General features: G+C 37.8%; 2 protein-coding genes across 2 annotated transcripts; one reads left to right on the forward strand and one right to left on the reverse strand.

Moving 5' to 3' along the window:
- Positions 1-2351: 2351 nt before the first annotated feature.
- Positions 2352-9355, forward strand: LOC145782028 (small nuclear ribonucleoprotein G-like). The gene is made up of 4 exons (XM_082593756.1): positions 2352-2494; positions 7443-7465; positions 8596-8720; positions 8947-9355. The coding sequence occupies exons 1-4, from the start codon at positions 2463-2465 to the stop codon at positions 8995-8997; spliced, it is 231 nt and encodes a 76-aa protein (XP_082449882.1). The 5' UTR covers positions 2352-2462; the 3' UTR covers positions 8998-9355.
- A 5117-nt stretch (positions 9356-14472) lies between these two features.
- Positions 14473-16710, reverse strand: LOC145782345 (uncharacterized). Its single transcript, XM_082594130.1, has 4 exons — positions 16638-16710; positions 15956-16367; positions 15471-15679; positions 14473-15203 (listed from the first exon to the last, which is right to left on the reverse strand). Exons 1-4 carry the CDS (start codon positions 16708-16710, stop codon positions 14485-14487), a joined length of 1413 nt encoding a protein of 470 aa, XP_082450256.1. The 3' UTR covers positions 14473-14484.
- Between the last annotated feature and the right edge of the window lie 4918 nt (positions 16711-21628).

Genomic DNA, 21628 nt, shown 5'->3' on the forward strand with positions numbered 1-21628 from the left:
TAGTAGTCATTACAATGACGTGGGTTTGATTCCCACCTCTGCTATAGCTCCTTTTTCTTCTGTAATTACCAAACAAAGTTCAAAGTAATTACAGTATTAATTCTCTGGCTGAATGCTGGAATGGTCACAATAGCAGATAACGTACAGATAACGTAGCATCTCATTGGTTCGTGGTTGGATTGGATACGCGCGTGGATTATTAGAAATCTGCTTGTTAAGTGCCTACCATTTATTTTGCCCACTGTACGTAAGCGGCAGTTTAACTCAATTGATAAAAGCATCCAACTGGTATATGAAGGTATAATTATAAGCACGGCGGTTACCTCAGTGGCTTGATTTTGGATCCAGAGGTTGAAGGTTCGATACCCACTGCCGCTGTTGCGATTCTATTCATGCATAACTTACAAAAAATTTTGTCCCTTTACGCTTTACTGTATAATTATGTTCGATTTTTCGTGATGTTGATGAAAACAGTTCGTGCTACATGGGATGGGGCAGCGCTAATCAAGAAGAAAAAAAATTATCATTATCGGCGATAATTTTATCATTTTTCGTTATCGCTTAACTTTTTTTTTGATTTATCGTTATCACTTTAGGCATTTTTCGATTATCGTTATCGCTTAACTGAAAAATGAGTTATCGCGCCCAACACTGGCTAATGCCCAAGTCAGCAAATAAAATCTTCATCTCGCATCCGAATTATTGCTTAGCCATCGCTTGCTAAACGAAATTTGTTGACTTAATTGTTACATGCCAAGTATCAGTTTGGTCAGGTTTTGCTTGCTTAGGTTCATCATTCACCAATTTCCACCACTTGCTAAAAGGTTGCTAGCTAAATTGTCACTTGCTCCACTACAATGTGCTGAGCAGGAGGAGACTCTGAAACATGTTCAGAAGCTCCTGAGCCAACTAAATTACACAGAAAAATTCCAAGGTTTTGAAACCAATCTCTGTCCTGAGTAAACACCACTACAGCGTTCCTATGCTTGAAGGAATATGCTACTCCATTCTATATTGTGTTTGCTGAAAGACGAGGGGTGAGGACGAAATCTCGCCTTGTGGTTACGTGCAATACTTAAGATCAATCGGCGCTGGTTCGGCTCTAGGTGAGTGTGCTTGACATTGCGGTAAATTTTTCTGTCTGTTGCTTCGCATAGAGTTTGTATTAAATTAAACTATGAAGCAGTGATTTGTAAAGATCGATATTTTTCAACATGGACTTGTGTCAGATTACGCAAACGTTATAATTTATGTGTTCTTACTAGGCTATAGTTTGAAGACTAATTTTCATAGCATATGTGTATTTCAGAAGAACAACTAGGCCTAATTAACTTTGTTCAGTGCATTTTATGCATGATCGGCTACATTCAATGTAAATGTTAAGTAATGTAAATCTGGTTAATTTGTCTGGTGCATTTTATGCATGATGTAAGCTATTCAATGTAAATCTGGTTACTTTGTTGAGCTTGATGACGTAGGCTACAGTCGTAGCCTACATCACTATGGTAGCCTAGACATAAGGCTAAAAACGGATTTTTTTTCTACCCAGGTTTGCAAAAACCTTTGGCAAAAAAAATCCATTTCTAGTGTGGAGTGACATTTCACACGACATAAAAGGTTTATCGTTCCATCGCTTTAAAAAAATGTGAAAGACCAACTCTTACATTGATATATGCACACCTTAAAGTGCTTAATGCAAAGAACTACTTTTCTCAATGTTATCGTTCTTCTTAATATTTGTCATGTTAAAGCAGTAGGCTACCAATTCATCTTATTTAAGTTTGCTTTCCATAAAAAAAAAAAATTTAGATTTGATGGTAGCCTATAAGTTTTTCTCCCCTTATATATTTTAGTAAAACTTCGGAGAACGCTGTAGGCTATTCTAGCACACAATCACAGATAGGGCGTTGGCTGAAACTTATTTGCTGGCCTTATCCTCGGTTTTCTCAATCTGAAGATGAAGATTCAAGCCAACAGCAGTCGTTTTTTTTCTTTCTGTGTCAGTGGCTAAACTTTTTTTATTTAGGCTGCTGAAATAGTGTGCTTGCCTCTGCACACATGTGTGTATGAATGAGTAGGTAGATTTATTATTGTTATAGAGTGGTGGCTGACTAGTCAGTAGATGACCGCATATGATCTTTCGCTACCGTCTTAATTGTGCCAAAAATTGCAATGCATTATTTTTACTTTTCATTTACTCTGCTTGTTTGGTAATATGTTACGCTATTGAAACAAATTATTTTGACTTGAATTGATTAAATCAACGACCAATATATTTTTTTAAAGTTTTTATTGATAAAAAAAAAACCTGCTTGGGAAGCTCTGGCGATTGACGCACCAAAACTATACCACGATATTTTTATTTCTTTGGGGCTTGCCGGCTTGGGCAAAACCACTTAAATTAAGTTTTGAGCGAAAGGTATTATATTGGTAATCCGATTGTTTAGTATTCAACCTTCAAAATGAGCAAAGCACATCCTCCAGAGTTAAAGAAGTAAGTTAAAATTTGCAAGTAGTTTTTAGGCTATTCTATTGTGATGCAAGAATATAGGGTAAGCCTGTCTTTAAATAGTAATTGTACTTGGCATAAAACACAGTGGCTATGATTTCGATATATGGAAGCTACAGCCTTTGAGGTTGTAATCTCCCAGCCACTTGAGCATGAAGTTGCATATTTTTTGGCTGATTCTTCAACAATAAAGAAAAATTTAACATATTCAAGTTTATTAGCCTACATTTACAGAAACATAAAACTATGGTTTTCTATAAATGCAATAAACTTGAAGATGTTAAACTTGCTCACATTGCTGGGCTTTGTATGCCTATGGTTCAACAAGACAAACTCTCTACCAAAGCTTAACAAATACAAAACTTTACCTTTTATAACCTTGTAATTTCATCGCTTTCTGTATCAACTTACTATGCCAATCATGACAGAGCTGGGGTATAGGCTAAGTATCATGGTGTAGTTGGTGTATAAGTCTTTGCCCTGGTCAAAAATTTCATGACATCATTAGATTGGAATCGACCAAAAATATAGGGTCAAGTAGCTGTTTTATGTCTTCAATTTTTTACTTTTGCTTTACTATTTTTTAACCCCATCCAAAACCCTCACCTAACCCTGAAAATATAAGCTAACATTTTCGGCTAGTCATGCAGCCCTTTTCAAGCCTATAAGAAAAATATTTTTAAAAGAAATACTAAAGAATACTACACTATCACAACAAAAATATGGACAAATCTAAATATTTGAAAAAACTTGCTTAACTAGCTCGAACAGAAACTGATAACTGAAGATTACGCAGCACAACGGGTCAAGTATTTGAGAGTATTTCTCAAATTTATAGTGTTATAGGCAGCCCTCGAAATTAGCTTCCATCTACGACGGCAAAAACATTGCCGTCGCCAAATCAACAAACCTTGGATTGCGGCGGCAATTGCTGTATGCTTTAATCAAACGAAATTTTATGCGCTTCTTCTTCATCGTGTGTAACACGGCGGTAGCCCAGAGCATCACGCACGCTATTTTATGCGCTGACAATGCTCTCGTGAACTGTAAAAAGTTTGCAACCTTATAAATACTGGCTTAATTGTTACGCAGAAGTTATTCTTTCATCGAATGCTTATTTTTGACCGGTGTCGTTGCAAATATAAAAAGTGGTACAAAATTGGATAAATGGTTCTTCGGCAGTAAAGGAAAGTAATGCTTCCGATCATATGGCATCGTGCGTTCATGAACGGGCAGTTTTGCGTCTTCAAGTATTCCAGTGACGACGCGACAACCTCATCATCCGATGATTCCGATTCTGACTAGTTCTTTATCCAATTGACTAATAAAACTTTTCTGTTTTTAGTGAACCACCCAGCAAACTGTCCACTTGAAGCGGTTGACTGTCTCTTATCATTAGTCTCGTCCTGTTGCTCAACACAACAAACAGTGTACCAGCCTCATTTTTGTAATCAAATATCGATTTCGCTTTTAAAGCATCTTCAGTTTGATACTGTCACGAGCAAAGTAATAATAAAAAATTCAAAATAATAATAAATAATAATATCTAAACTTTTAACCTTTGACGAATTTTTTATTATTATTTTGCTCTTGACAGTATCAAACTGAAGATGCTTTAAAAGCAAAATCGATATTTGATTATAAAAATGAGGCTGGTACACTGTTTGTTGTGTTGAGCAACAGGACGAGACTAGTTCTTTATCCAACAGACTTTGTGTTGCTCGCAGTATCCTATTTGTGCCGAAATTATGTTAGTGTAGCCACTGGCGCCGACTTACGGGGTTACGGGGTGGCCACGCCACCCCGTAACCGCTGTGGCGGGGTGGAAGCCACCCCGTTTAGGTTACATTACTTACTGCAAATAAATGTAATTTGAACGGACGTTTAAACTTTTTTTTGATCATTGGTTTTCGCTTCAAGTCAACGTAAAGCAAGAGGTGAACCAATACAGTATTGCGAAGAAAAGGATTGTTTTTGTCACAAGCATGATACTCGCGTAACATCAAGCAAGTTACGTGAGGATTACGCAACACGTGGCTACGAGTTTTTTCCTTGTTGTTGTTGCGATCGTTTTATTTGTTACTTGTCATAAGTCATTGTTACATTTGTTAGGTTTACAGTGGGATTTATTAATCAATAAAATACGATCTTTTCATTGCCTCCCTCAAAAATCTTTTTTGAAATTTTTTAACCTACTTGCGATCTACCATGACGCAACAGCGATTGAACCACGTCCTAATTTTAAATGTTTATCAAACTGAAGCTTCACGGTTACAACTTGTTGGATTGACAGAGCTGATTAACTAGGATTAACAGAATGAACTTGGATTAACAGAGCTGTTGATTAACAGTTGGATTGACAGAGCTGCTGTTCACAAAAATACTTTTGCCAAATGTTAAGTGTCAGAGCAGCAACGTAACAATAAAATTCACGACATACCTCCTGTGCTTTGTTTTAATGTTGCTTTGTAAATTATCGAGCTACAAATCAGGTGTGAAAAGACAATTGCATCTACGAAACACGCTTAGTAAAAATCACACAGAAACATGCAGTTTGAAAGTTTTTAGGTTGCCATATTGTGCTATCCGCCACCACGTGCAAAAATAAAAGTCGGCGCCTATGAGTGTAGCCTACTGTATACGTAAATCGAGGCAATCTTCTCGCAGGGAGCTATTGATTTGTTATCGGTACCTGATTGAGCAATTAACGTTATTTCATGATAATTTAACGTCGCTAGATGTCGAATTAATGTAAAACAAACGTAAATTTCTTATTGGGCATTGTTGTTACGCGATATAACTCTACTCGCCGGGAAAATTAAATCGATTTGTGCTGACTCGAACGTTGAATCAACCCAAAATTAACTTACTTTTCCCCCCCAATGAGTTATAACGTGAATTACCATAACAGCGTGCGTATCGCGTTGCTCGCTTTATCACTACTTTTGGTATTATTAAATCACAACAAATCAAACCGTGCGTTCGTGATAGACTATTCGATTATTTTTTTCTCTTCTCGTTTTACATGTTTTGGTACAATTTTTTTGTAATAAACGTTCACAGCAATTGCCGAGGCAGTTTCAACTTTTACCGTTTGGCCTCGTCAACGTTTTTGCAAGTAAAAATATGGTAATTTTGTAGACTGCGTGAGTGTTCACAGCAAGTAAAATAGTCCGAGGTGAGGTCTTGGTGCGATGTTTCTGCTGATTAAACTCACGCTACGAGTAAATCAAACACGAAGAAATTTTGAACAATTTTTGTCCGAATTAAATGCTCATTTTGCGACGGCATTTTTATTGCCGTAGCAGAATGGCCATTATGACGTTTGCGGCGGCATTTACCACGGCAATTGCCGTGTGCCGCCGCTAAATTCGAGGACTGTATAGGTGAAGTTAATTGCCTAACCTTTTGCATGGGTATGGAAAGCTAAACACAAAAACCGTCTACCTAAATGATCCGTATATACAGATTCTCCGAATCGGTTTTCTCTGGAATAGGGTTTGTCCGAATCGGATTATCTGAAACGGGCCATTTCAAACCTTATCACTGTTCAATGAGCACATTTTATGTCAGCTGTAAAATAGTTAAGTGTTAATCAAGTTGGTCATGATTTTGCATGGTATATATGTGGTGCTATACTTTAAATCAGTGGTTCCCAACCTTTTTGTTGTCACGGACCCCTTTAGACAAATTATTAATTCTGCGGACCCATACCTAAAAATTTTGCCTGAAACTCAATTAACACACTATTGACTTTTGCAAAGAATTTATTTTCACACGAGTCAGTTCAATCACAGTGCTATTGACTATTGTAATAATTATGCTACTCAACTACTGTACGGTGTCATATTGCATTGCCGTTGTGACTCCTGCGGCAAACATCAGGTTAAACAGTTGCTCAAATAAGAAAATGAATGGATTGTTCAAGAAATGTCAGCAATATTAAGGTGATCCAAAGTGACATGCCGAAACTTTTTCAACGTAAGCAAATTTAATGAGATGGTTGTTGTTGCCTTTCCTGAACTAAACAACTGAACTGCAGTTGAGTTTTTGACAATGCCACACACATGTCATCTTCAATGTCCACTGTCCAGGCGATTTTGATGTTGTTTTTATTGTAACAAGAGCTGCGAATCCTGCCTTGCAGAAGTGGTTATGAATGGTAACAAAACAATAATCGCTTGCTTTGCCAAGAATGGGTAGGTTTGCAGTTGTGAGCACCAAAATTCTTCCACAGTTTTTGAATGAAATTCAATGCGTACTAACTCTTTTTGATCTCAAATCAATTAGGTCATCTTTACTGTGATCGTCATCGCTAACCAACGTACCGTACCTCAGAATTAATTGATTGATTGGTTTATTTTGTTGTGCAATATCATAACAGCAAAATCATTAAATGATGCAGCATGCTTAACGAACACAATTGAAACAAAGAAAAATAACAAATGTATATACACTGCATCGTTGAAGTAAGTAATTCACAACGGGAAGCTGCGAAGTGACCAAGAATGATACAAAATGAAGAATGATACAAAATTACACCGTAATCTGACCCTACTTCTGAACAGAACGCTTTAAAAGTACGGTGGTTTACAGCTCTGCTTTTGATGAAATTAACGACTTTCACGCAATTTGTCAGAATTTCTTTGAAACTTGCTAGTAAAGTTTTTGCTGCTAAGGTGTACCTGTGCAAGAAGCATTGGGTAACAACCACGCGAGGAGCTTCGTTTTTTACTAAAGCAGCAAATCCGGATTTGTTCCCGAGCATAGCTGGTGCTCCATCCGTGCATATAGAACAAAGTTTTTTTTTTCCAAAATTCATCAAGGTAATCACGAACCCCCAAATGCCTTCTCACGGACCCCCAAGGGGTCCGCAAACCCCAGGTTGGGAACCACTGCTTTAAATCAACTGATATCTGTTATTTTGTTTTAGGTTTATGGATAAGAAGCTCGATTGTAAGTAAAATGTAAAATAATAGTAAGAAGTGACTATGTTGATGGTGCTTTTAACATATCCAGTTCTATAAAGTGTAGTTACTAGTCACCTAAAACCTTGATAGCCTGTCTCACCCCTATTGGGATCTTCGAAACGTGTCTGTTCGAATAGAACGTTTAGCCAATCCTATGAATCTTTTTGCAATTCAGTTTGCAGTTTGGTCTGTTATTAAGTTTTTATTTAGTTAAATCTTGATGTTTTTAAAATCTTTAAGAACTTTATTTCGTGGCAAGTAAATTTTTTCATGATTTTGGGTCAGTTTATGTTGCTTCATGCAGTTTTTGACTTTGAGCGTTTATCGTGTGTCACATAAATTTATTTGCATGTTAAAGTAAAAATACAAGAAGCACTGCTCTCAAATTTAAGTTTTCCTGCGGAATTGCTATTTAGAAAGTAGTGTTTCTCTATAGTGATTTTTAAAAGCAAAAACAGCACTCAACCATCCTTTTTGCACCTGCTGTTGATGTGAGTGAGCGAATGATTGATTTGATCTTTATTCTAAGACTGGGAAAGCTTCTTTGAGAGCTTAATCCTGGCAGTGTCGCATACTTGTAGAGGCTTTGGACCACTGACTCCAGCCCATCATCGAGATTGACAGAGTGAAGTTTCCGTTTGTGTTGAAGTGTTGTCCAGGAATTTTTTCATCCACTAAGTGCTGCTGGATGGAGAGCAGTTTTGAAATGTTTTTCTCAAGCGCACACCCCCAGAGTCGAACCAGTTGCCGCTTGATCTTCAGTGCGGAGTGTAACCACTGAGCTAGTATGGCAGACCAACACTACAAAATTGTCAGGACTGATTGAACTCAACATATGTATAACTTTTACTGATTTATTTTTTGTTTGTCAAACTTAAGTCAGAGCCGATACAGAGTTTATAAGTTGCTTTATGTATGTTTTCTTACAGATTCACATGTATAACACATTTGTAGCACAGTATGTAGATTTGAAAATACAACAATAGATTTCTGTTTTCACCCCTTTGAGTTGGTTTTTCGCGTGTTTGTCAGCGAGAAACTTCTGCTGATTGCGTGAATCAAAATTATCGAGGTAACTGAAAAAGTATATTGACAACACTTCAAAATCTTCTGCAGTGAAATTAAATGGAGGTCGAAGTATCAGAGGAATTTTGCGTGGATTTGACCCATTTATGAATTTAGTCGTCGATGAAGGAGTCGGTCGTCGAAAAGATGGCACTGAGGAGGATATTGGAATGGTGGTATGTTGAACCAACTTTCGACATTTGTGCGTTCTATGTTTTCCCGCGTTCTCAGATCAGCCCTTTTTTGATAATTTAACGTTTATAAAATGTGTAGAAAGGCTGGTTTGCTGACTGGGTTGAATCACACGTTGCTTCTAAACTCAGTAGGCTACTACATCGCTCTGCTCGGCATTGATCACTTTCTATAGTATGAATAGCATTTATTGTTTGATATTTTATCTAGGTTGTCAGAGGAAATTCCATTCTCATGCTGGAAGCAGTGGATAGGATATAGCAGTACGTCAACTTGGCCGAGGACTACTTCACTCATTACTGATGAAACACTGCTACTTTACAGCTTCTAGATTCTTTCCTATGTTCACAGTCGAACTGAAAACTCCACAACAGCTATCATGCTTACTCGCCTTTTATAGATTCCACTTTCGTTTATTAAACGTCAGTTTTCAATACGGAGTTGACTATTAAAGTTTGTGGTTTTTGAAACATTTTTCAAGACTACGAAAAAATTCCTAGCCACTCAATTTCAACATTTCGTTTGAACCTTCGTTTGAACCTCCATCACCACCGGGGTTGTCGTTTTTATTCGCACATGGGTATTTGTTAAAATCATCATTACAACAGTTTGATTTTTATATTTCTGACATCAGCACAAAGATAAATTCCGCGCGCCCAATCGTATGTTCAAGTTTCACTTCGTACTTTTCTTCCCTCTGACACAAGCCTCTACGGTGACTTCAGAAGTCGCTTGAAGTCTCAGATGCCAAGGCAAAATTTGTTATTTATCTGATTCAAACCAGAGTTTGTGGATGGAAACCTCACTTAAATAAAGCCTTGGTGATATCCGCTGAATTAGGAAGGAGAAATAGAATTACAGTTAGTTGCTTAAGCCTTAAAACTAGGCGAGTGCTACAACCGTTTTTCGCTTCCGCTGCGTAAGTGAAATTTGCCGGTACACAATCTAATGTCACCCGAAAGATATAAATAATTTCTATGCACTTTCAGGACTGCTCTCCATTCAGCGGCGTCTAGTGAATGGAATAATTCCCCTGCAACAACAACTTCGCTTCGTCAATCTCGGTAACCGGCCCGTCATCAAGAGCCTTTTGAAGTACGCGAAACTATCAAGGCTTTGTCAGTCCCAGGATAAATATTCAAAACCAAACCATTTAAGCAGAGAATTTTAAGGAGCCAGCCGAGATATGCAGATACTTGGTGGGGTAATAGCACATTTTCACACGCTTTTACTATAAACGATAAAAATCGGTATTTATCCGCCCCTATAGCTCAGTTGGTTAGCGCGTGACTTCGAGAACGAAGAAGCTTCAAAATCAAGCGGCGCTGGCTCGACTCGCAGGGTGTGCCATTAAGCAACGCATTTTAAGGGCTGCTCTCCATTCAGCGTCACCTAACGAATAGAATAATTCTCCGGCATTAACGCTTCAACAATCGGAAAGCTTCACTCTGTCAATTTCGATAACCGACCCTGCGTCAAAAGCCTCTACAAGTATGTGAAACTACCAGCAGGAATAGCCTATCAAGGCTTTGTCAGTTCGAGTATAAAGATTCAAAACCAGACCAGTTGCAGTAATTTTTATGGTAGCCACTTTAACAAGTCGAAATTCTGCCACTAAACTTGACTAGAATGAAACCGCCAACCAATCATAGTTACGGTTTAAGTGACGTAAAAAATGGCGAAAAGAAGATGATAGAAAGCAAACTAAGTGATGGATTTTTTGTCAGCTGGTTGGTTTAGGGCTAGAAAGTAGTCATTTCATTGACGCGAGTTCGATTCCCACCACTGCTATTGCTCTTTTTCTTCTGTAATTACCAAATAAAGTTCAAAACAAGCATTAACTCTCTGGATGAGTGCAAGAAGGGTCACAATTGGACGATAGCCTCTTATAACATGTTCTGATTGGTTGGCGGTTGCATTGTAGATTTGTAGTCATTCGCAATGGCAGAATTTCGACTTGTTAAAGTGGCTACCAATTTTTACTCACCAGAAATCTGCAAAAATATCCACATGTATCTTGAATCTTAATACAATTTCCATCTTAACATCGCCTATTTAAAAAAAAAATATTTTTCATTGTCATCTGTTGTGTCTGCCTAGCCTGCTTTACACAACTTGATAGTTCAGATTTAACATAGCACTTGTATTTGCGTGGCGGAACAAAGAATCCAAACAGCGAGACACGAGTCATTTATATACTAGCACGTTACGGGTTTCCAATACAGATTATGTAAATACACAGACACTACATCTCTTTCCTTTTCAGAATCAAACACTATTTCGAAATGTAGTCAACAGATCAAGAATTAAACATAACAGTTCTGGCTAAACACAACACAGTAAATTACATAACAAAGTCTTTAAACCGTTGCGGTGGTTTGATGTTGCGGTGCGGCCTGGTTAGAATAACAGCGTCAGTAAGGTTATCAGGCGAAACATTTTGTTCAGGTATTACATCAGTTGAATCAGAGAAAGCCTCAGTCGAGACATTATGTCTCGAAGACACATCAGTGGTTAGGTCATTGTTTGAATCATGAAATTTCTTAACATGGGTTACGTTTCTTTTATACTTTGCGTCATCATTTTCAACAATCACACAATTACCATGTTTCTCTGTGACAATAAACGGATCTTTACGAAAGGTAGTAGAAAGTTTATCACGTCCATGTTGTTTCAATAGTACAGTGTCACCAGGTTTAATATCAGCTTGAACTGCACCACGTCTAAGATCAGCATATAACTTTCCCTTTTCCTTCATTTCTGAATCTCTGTCACGAACAGATTTAGAATCATGGTCATAAGAACGATCAATGCATGGTAACTTAGTACGCAATTTTCGTTTGAACAACAATTCGGCTGGACTAACTCCAGTCGTTGAGTGTGGTGTAGAGCGATACATAAGTAAATACGAATACAATTCATTTTTCCAGTTTTTACCTTCAGCTTGTGCAATTTTAATGCGTTTAAGCAATGAGCGATTTTGAATTTCAACTTCTCCGTTGGCTTGAGGCCACAATGGAGTTACTCTACGATGCAATATTCCACATTCGCTCAAAAATGAATGAAATTCGTTGCTAATAAATTGCGGACCATTATCAGAAGTTATTGAACAAGGTAAACCATGCGTTGCAAACATTTTCTTTAAACTTCCAATCACTTTTTCACTAGTAACTGTTTTCATAACATCAATTTCAAAGTAACGACTAAAATAATCGATCACAACAAAAACATAATCACCAGAAGGCAGAGGTCCCATTAAATCAATAGCAAGATCTTGCCAGGGTCCTTCCGGCAATTCGGTACGTTTCATGGGTTCAGGGGATACAGGTTTTGAAACAAGTTGACACCCAAAACAATTTTTACAAAAACGATCGACATCTTTGTCTATGCCAGGCCACCATACTTTAGTACGAAGACGTCTCTTCATGACAACGATACCAGGATGGCCCTCGTGAGCTAACGTAAGAACATGTTGTCTCAATGTTTTTGGAATCACAATACGTGTACCGCGTAATAGAAGACGGCCAATGACAGCTAATTCACTTCGAACTGTTAGATAAGATTTACATTCAAGTTCACACCAGTCGTTCGAAAGAATGCAATCCATGACATTGCGCAACTCAAAATCAGCGTTTGTTGCACGCTCGATGTCACGTGTGCTCATGGCAATAGGCGTCGCTTCTTTTGCTACAAATTTCACATACTCATGCGTGTCATCAACGTGTTTGCACAGCGCTTTTGAAGAAAATAAGCGAGATAAGCAATCGGCAATGTTTTGCCTCCCTGGGATATACTTCACTTCATATTGATAAGGCATTAATCTTAAAATCCAGCGTTCCATTCTAGCATTCGGCTTGGAGCGGGGAGTGAAAATGAATTTTAACGGTTTATGATCTGTTAATAAATCAAAACTGCTCCCATACAAATAAACGTGAAATCTTTCGCATGCCCACACAATAGCTAAAGCTTCTTTTTCAGTTTGCGAATATTTACGTTCAATTTCAGTTAAAGTACGGCTAGCATAACTAATAACATAATTTTTTCCATTTTGGTTTTGCACCAGCACTCCAGCTAAACCATAAGGACTAGCATCAGCAATTACTTGAGTTTTAGCATGTTTGTCATAATAACCCAAAGTTACACAATTGCACAATAAAGATTTTAGCTTTTCAAAAGATTGCTGTTGAGCTTTACCCCAATGAAAATCAACACTTTTACGAGTTAACATACGAAGCGGTTCCGACACCGTGGCTAAATCAGGTATAAATCTAGCATTATAATTCACCAGTCCTAAAAAACTTCTTACTTCAGCAGCGTTTTCTGGTGCTCTTGCTTCCTTAACAGCTTCAACTTTTGCCTCTTCCGGGTCAATTCCTTTAGACGACAGCACATGTCCCATAAATACAAGTTTGTCTTTGTTGAATTCGCACTTTTCTTTGTTCAGCGTGAACCCACTATCTCGAATTCTTTCAAGTACCTTCTCGAGTCTTCGGTCATGCTCCTCTTGAGTCGACCCGTACACGATAATGTCATCAAGAATATTCTTGACTCCTGTACAACCTTGTAGCGTTTGTTGCATTACTCGTTGGTACATCTCCGGAGCACAACTAACTCCAAACATCAGTCTCTTGTATCGATATAATCCTTCATGCGTCACAAATGTAGTAATATTTCTAGAACTAGGTTGTAATTCAATTTGGTGATACGCCCATTTGACATCTAGTTTAGTGAATACCTTGCTTTGGTTCATGTCATGCAGCACTTCTTCAATGGTAGGCATCGGGTGACGTTCTCTTCTGACAGCTTTGTTAGCTTGGCGCATATCGACACACAAACGAATGTCTCCATTTTGCTTGGGCACGATCATTGCAGGTGAAACCCAAGTTGACGGTTCTTCAACTTTTTCGATGATTCCAATACAGATTATGTAAATACACAGACACTACATCATCAAGTGCAAGTAGCCTACTGTAATCGTTTTTCATATAACAACGCAATCTTTCAGGAAATGTGTTTCCAAAGCCGATGTTAAAGCTTGAGGACTAACATTAGCAAGTTTTACCACAACAACCTCGTTGAGTCCAAGAATACCAGACAGCGGGCTGTTAACGTCATTAGGCCTATACTTGATTAGAAAATGATTGCCAATATCTGGCACCCCAGATTGACTCACAAACCTTCGTGCAACACAGTTACAAAAATAATGTTAACTAATGCAATGGCTTAAACACTTAAGAGCACTTGCAGTAAGGGAACGTTCAAATATTACGTAACGCTTTTTTTGCCAAATTTTTGACCCCCCCCTCCCCCATGTAACGCCAACGTAACGCATTTTTCAATCCCCCCCTCCCCCATGTAACGCTTTTTCACTACGAATTCAGCATAAAAAACTACCATTCTGTACTCGAAAGCGTTACGTAACGTTTTGCTTGAACCCCCTCCCCCCCCGATGTGACGCTAACGTAACGCTTTGCATAAACCCCCCCCTCCCCCTCGAAGGCGTTACGTAATATTTGAACGTTCCCTAAACAGAAAAATGAATAATTTTCTATTATAAGTTACCACCTGGGCCGTATGTATAGCGCCGATAATAATTAATTAATTCTAAGCGTAGGCTACAATTTGTGACTTGTTTAAAGTTAATCCACGTCATATGATGCCAAAATCTTCCGGCCGCGAAACTGCATTCAGCTTTTCACTACATTTTGCAATAAATTAAGAAATGTCACACTAAAATTGGAATAGTTTTCAACGAATGTTTTGTTTGACTCTGTCGTACATTTGGCTAAGAGCGTCCATGACGTCTCCTTGTAGCTCTGGAAAACTTGGATCAAATGGTGGAAGTTCAGCAAAGCATATGCGCCCAATCATAGCCATACTCTCTTCTATGGTACGCAGTAAACAAGCAAGAAATAATGGTATTGGTAAGATCATGCCCATAACTACAACTGATGTTCGAGGGGCTATGATATTTTCTATGTCCGCCGTGGATGTGCCCACAGTACGAGTTGCTTTTTCCACTCTCCACAAATCGTGGTCTGCTTCATTTGGTACACGATTGCACAAAGGACACTTTTTTTCATAGTTTACGTCGGAGTATGTTGAATTTCTTGATGTACAGCCGCTTTTTTCGAAGGTTTGCTCTTTGTATAGTGATAAACATCCCCTTTGAACAGCACCCTCGCATACAGGCTTTTTAAGAGTGTTGATTTCATGCAGTCCTGCCGCAATTGGAGAAACGCTACAATCTTTTAGTCCTACTCCTACAGCTTCTTTTTGGCAGCTTTCTGGGATAGCTTGTGGCGGCTTTTTGACAAAAGATGCTCGAGCTTTCGTTTCCATCACGCGAAGCTTCAATCGATTATTTTCTGACATTAACCGCTGGATGTCGCTCTGGTGTTGAGCTTCACGAATTCGGAGTTGGATGACTTCCTCTTGTAGGCGACGAATCGTACATTTTGCCGTCACTGCAACAATGTTGTCAATTATTGTTTACATAACAAACTCATTCTTTTGGACACAGAGTTTGCTAATTAGAAGAGATTAGTGGTAACTTACAGTTCAGTTTAGAAAATAGCAAAGAAGTTAGGAAAAAAGTATCTTCATATTTATCTTCGAGCACCAGCACACATTAATAGGCTGCATTATTTGATATTCAGTGCAAGCATAAGGCATTGGTGATCTGTTGTAAGCTATAGCTTATGTTGCAGACAAAATATCACATTAATACTCACCATTTTCATATAAAGCTTCTCTCATCACTTTTTCTTGCTTCATTTCGATCAGCGTCATAGATCTGTGAGTCATGCCAATACGCTCCCGTAAAGACAAACTCTCACTCACAGCATTACTTATGTCGCTTATAGTTTTATCAAATTGGTCACACTTTACAGAAACTCTCTCTTTAGTTTCTTTCAGTCTTTGAAGAAGTGCCTGCATTGATCTGCAAGAAAAGTGAAGGCAAATCATTACCAAGAAAAAACGTTGTCACATAAGACAAATTTAACAGTAGAAAAACTTTGACAATCTCGGTAACCGGCCCTGCGTCAAAAACTTCTACAAGTATGCGAAACTACCAGAAATAACCTATCAAAGGGCTTGTCAGTCCGAGGATAAAGATTCAAAACCAACCAAAACTGCACCTATTTATTGACCACAAAATGGTCTACAGTTGCAATAACAAAAAAATCAGAATGGAATAGGCTACAACCACACTTACGATTTTTGTTCCTCGTGTTTGTTTTCCGCACCACTCAGGGGAGTCACTTCAAAATAGGAACCATCATAAGTGTCTTCAGTGTCTTTCATAGAATCGGGGACCATATATTGATCATAACACCAAGAGTTGTTTCTGTTTTCTTGGCTCAATAAGTTGTTATCATCTTTTTCCACTAAATCCGCACTTTCTCTTCTTTGTCGTCGTCTTCTTAATTGACTCTCTGATGGAGTTATTTTATCGGATAATGTTTCTGAACAGTCATCACTACTAAATCTCATTTCCGTTGCTTCTTTGACAAATGGCAGTTGGAGACTTGAGAGATCAAAGTCTCTTTCCCAATTAATAATGTCACTATGCTTTTCCTTCCATAAAGCCAAGGCTTGTTCGAGAACGCCTTTTCGGTTATGCAGTTCTGCAATTTACAGTAATAATTCATTAAAGCGAGTGTAACATATCTAACGTAACGTAACGTCTACTGTACATTCTTCTTTTCGAATCTCAAATTTTATTGACACTTCTTAAGAAGTTGTTCTTACTGAAAATTGGATTGAAGGACATTTGTATCAAATTCTAAAAATCTGAATAAGATTTTCTGGTAAAAATTAAGATTGTTGTAAACCTATACTCTTCACTCGTAAACTTTCCATCGACAAACACTAGATTAATAAAAACACAATTTTACCCTGTAATAGTTTGACCAGGTCGTCCTTTTCTGCAAAGTGTTCCAGATCAATCTCTTGTAAGCCGTCAGTCATCATCTTAAAGTTTCAAAAAGTATTTTTATTATGTAGGCTATTGATGATTTCAAGAGTTACAGAGAAAGTTATATCAAGCTAAAATAAAAAAAGGTTTTCATTATATAATTACCCTCCGCCCCACCACATCTAGTACCGGCTCGCGGCACAGCGGTTAAGGAGCACTGCCGCAGGTAACTGACCAACAACTACTTCTCTTGGCCTTATTTTGTCAAAAATAGAAATAATAAACAACTAAGCACGCACAAAAGCATCCATTCATTAATGCAAAAATCAAAATTTTTACACTCATTGCTAATTGCACTGTAGCTGGCCTTATTCAATTTACAGCGATCAGCATGGCCTTTGAGAAGATAATTTGAGCCCGGTATCAATAAAATCTTCCGGCCCCAAATCAAGACATGTCCAGAAAAAAAAGCACTATATCCCAAAAATACAAGGTGGTTTTTCAAGTTTTCTAGCCCCATAAAAAAGTTAAGATCCCCTAAAATCATTCCGCGCTCGGGACCAAAGGTACCCTCTGGACCCTCCTGTTAACGCTACTGGCGATCAGATTGGGATAAACTTGCATTTGGATTATCAGTTTGAATTGAACAGTGACCTAAAAGAAGTTATAGAGATTTCTCAGACAAAAATATTCCTCCAGTATCATATAGTATGCAAATTATTACATTGCCAGGCAACTTCGTGCAGTACTGCAATGTTTTGCAAAGCCAACAAATGCATGTTTGACAGACGACACGTTTGTAAATGCTTGATTACTAACAATGTTTTTAAAACACAAACTCATTTGTCATTACTGACGTATTCTTGAAAAGTCATTGCCTTTTTTTTTTTTTATTTGCATTCGAGTTTTGAAAACAAGCAATTTTCAAATGTATGAGTTGCCCAATTTAAGTGACGTGTGACCCTCTATTGCTGATACTTTGTAACTTTATTTCAACCACACATTTTTCAACCGACCTTCATCACAAAAATGTTGATGTTCATTAAACATGTATTAGCTTACAACTTCAAAATGATTTGGGAAGACGCTTGTCTCCCGTGCAGGGCCGGATTTACCAATAGGCTAGGCAGGCTGAAGCCTAGGGCCTCAACGTCCAGGGGCCTCGAAATTCGGTTTCGAAGTTTGTAATTCTCTTAAAAACTTGACAAGTTTAAACCCTACCTAAAGTAATCCAGCTTTTGAGAGTAGAAAATTCTATACAGTACACAACTGGTTTCAACCACGTTGTAAACAGTCATTATTACGTCCTTTGCAGCATAATAAAGGCAATTATTACGCGCATTCTGCTGGAAGCTTCCATGTTAAAGTACCGTAGAGTGGCGTAGCCAAGGGGGGTTTTGGGGGTTGCAACCATGATCTTATCCTTTTGCTATGCCACCGGACAGCACCATTTTACAGGAATATTCATACCCACATTTTTGTTGAAAATACCCTACTCTCAGAATGCCCCAGAATCAAAATAATTTTTTTAAATTTTCTGGGGGAGGCCCTGGAGAAGAAGATTTATATGATTTGCAAGAAGAATAGGGAGCTTTGCCTCAAGCGTGCAATGCTCTCCATGATAGTGATAACCTTAGCCCACAGAGTTTTGGCTAAAACTGAAAATGGAAATGGACAACCAAGAACCAAGGTTTAAAACTTTGGCAAAAATGATGTGCTGCCTGTTGAGATTACCACATTCTAAAATTTAAACTTTACAATTATTGTAACGGTTGTTTGATCAAAGAAATTAAAATTAAAAGCAAAACTGAATTAACTAAATTCTTATTCTTTTAATTAAAAGTTTGCACCCATGAATGTGGAAAATTAAAAGAACACTCATATTTTTAACATTAAGCAATGTGATGTTGTTTAAAGAGAAATTTTGAGCTCAGAAATAGGGAGGGGCCTCACAAATGGAATAGCCTAGGGCCTCTCATGGTCTAAATCCGGCCCTGCTCCCGTGCCTCTCAGACGCTACCCAACTGCAGCACACCAAACTATCTTTAGCCGCGATTTACCTTTTAGTTTGTCATAATAACACACGGCATTGTTTTAACCAGACGTTTCATTTTTTTTCTGGACAGTAAAACCTCAAACAGAATGGCAACAGGGTACAAATAAAAATTGCTTCTCTAACCTTTTATAACCTAACCTTTTATAATATAGCTTTGGTAGAGAGATACTTTTTGAATACCACAGACAGATAATCGATAACAGCTTTATAAGATTGAATTGCATAATTCAAAAAATAATGCATAAAATAGCTACATAACTTCAAACCTTTTATAACCCTTTTAAAACCTTTATAACCCTAATCTTTTATATATCCATATAAAAATCCAATAATTGAGCTCACGCAAATACCCTCACAAAAAACTAAATTTGTTGATTGAAAATAATTGATGTTTGATGAACACTTTTTTTAGCTAAAACTATTTACTAAAGTAAAAAAAAAATCAAATTTCTTAAAAAGTTGTTTTCCTCACGCATCAAACCCCCAACCGCTGAAATAGATTGTGACACATTCCACTCTATGAGAAGAGGGCTGACTACTAACGTTGGGGAGGGAGATAAACAGCAGAAAGAAATGGTATCATAATTTACCACAATTTCTAACTTAGTACCATAATATTAACACTAAATTAAAACTACGAGCGGTAGCCTAAAGTAAATCTTAGGCTTTTACTGTACACAATGCTAAGGAAGTCATTTCCCTGAAAATTAGACGACGCCATTTGGCGCTTCATTGAAGTCGTCGCTCGACACTCCTCGTTACTGCAGGTCAGTTAGAACGTTTAACCTCAAATTCAACTTTAATCAACGCCCATTCTTTTCAAGTTATTGAGAACGACTGAACAAGGCCAGCTCAAATCGCAGCAGGTCCTGAAACCAACTGTGAAAATACTCACACGTGTTCAAATTTAGAAAAATGCATTGCACATTCAAAGACGGCTGTTCAAAGCTTGATCAAATTGTTGTGGAGTCACCTCCAATGAGGGACACCACTCTCTCTTTTGTCGTTTAAGGGACACCTCTCTCTCAACACCCCTCTCTCTTTTGTCTTCGCTAGTACTAGTTTTCTTAACGACTTCGCTATCTGCAGCCTACATCAAAACCATACTATATAAACCTAGCTAGACTAACAGCACATTAACCTGCATTATATTTTGGGGACGATTTTTTATGTCAAAAGCGTTTCAGTTTTGTAGTGTGTGGTATCGCAATACACACCAAGGTGTGTTCGGTAAATTAATTTTTAATTCAGATAGAAACTAGCTTATTTTCTTTCCTATGGTCCTAACTCCTAGCAACCCACACCTTTCTATTGCTTACTTATGAACGACCTTTATAATCACAAGGTTATTAAGCTTCAATTACTTAACCTTCTTGGCTCTTGCATAGTAGGCTTATGTCAATAACGCTTGCTGCTTGACATAGCCTTTCCACAACTCCAACAAAGTGTTGCAAACGCCCAGTAGGCAACTTGTATCTGATGTGCATTGTGCAATTCAAACTTAGCAACAGTGCACAAGAGTTCAAAACTACATTTAATGTTGTATACTTTGTTTCACTTAACCGATGTGCTTTATATTTAACTTTCTGGTACAGGGTTAGTTAAATGCGGAAGCCACAAAATTTAAAAAACGGCTACTATATCCAATCAAGGTAGGTTCATTGTGAAACCGGAATGACGTGATAACAATTGCTGTTTTTTCACGTCGTCTATTTCCTGTCATTTGAGCTTGGGGAGAGAGTTCATACAAAACTTTATTGACATCAACGGTTTTAACATATTTTATTCAAACGAACAATTATGGTTGATGTTATTATTATCAGGCTATTCATGATGACGACACAGTTACGTGTTGACAACGTTAGAGAAGAATATTTTACTCGCTTGTGTGTTTTTTGCGTGTATACAATTTGTTAAAATCAACAGACGTTGAATCAATGTAAAATTGATGGATTTTGCTGTCTAGGTCCTTCTGTGCTAGCAAAATTCGACGTTCTTTCAACGTCTAATGATGAATGACGTCTAATGGCGTTCAATAAAAGTAAAGTCAACTTTTGTTAGCTGGGGTAGTTTTGTATGTCTACCTATCGTCATACGTTAAAGTGATGTTGAAATAGCGATATGTGACAGCTGGGCATGCATCTATTTAGTTTGTGGTTATTACTGCCGTTTTAATAATTGCGCTGGGAAGAGATGAGATGGCTTGTGGATGACTGCGTAGCTACACTAAGAGACATGGCACAAACTTATAGGCCATAAAACTAAATCTAATCTAAAGCTCCATGCTACCGGAAATTCTACAAGCAACATAGTCTTGTTTGCACTTTAAAGTCAACTCTTATCACGCTTACTCATAATCAGAAAGAATGCTGGCACTTTGAAAACAGTGTAGGCTACCTAAAGAATAAGAAAGCTGTTAGTAACTTGTTAACACTTTAATTCAACATAACTGCGAAATTAAGTCACGTTTTTTCTGCTTTGTAGGCTATGCACTGTACTATACACATTTAGAGTGAATGCTAAGCTAAAGATTCATCTACAAACTTTGTTGCTCGCTGCGTGACTGATAACCCTTTCCGACTTTCACTTCTAGGTGTTGTTTGCATTGAATAATTTGTTCTGGCGAGAACCTTTCTTTGCAACACCATTTGCTGCGGTTGATTGTCTCATGCGTGTGACTGATCCACATGCCATCGAAGTCTGGTTGGAGACAAAAGTCTATGTATGATAACGCAAGCGGCTTTGTATGGCTTGCTTCAAACTGTGTGCGTGGATATGGTTACTTTAAGAATGTCAATTTTGCCGTTTTGTAAACGTTTGGAAATGTCTATTCGATTTAAGCCAACTGAGTGACTAAAGCTGGTTTATGACGTCTTTTACACACATTAAAAGTACAGTGGTAATCACCTCATACA

This window comes from Aplidium turbinatum, chromosome 13, assembly GCF_918807975.1.
Source record: "Aplidium turbinatum chromosome 13, kaAplTurb1.1, whole genome shotgun sequence".
Taxonomy (NCBI): Eukaryota; Metazoa; Chordata; class Ascidiacea; order Aplousobranchia; family Polyclinidae; genus Aplidium; species Aplidium turbinatum.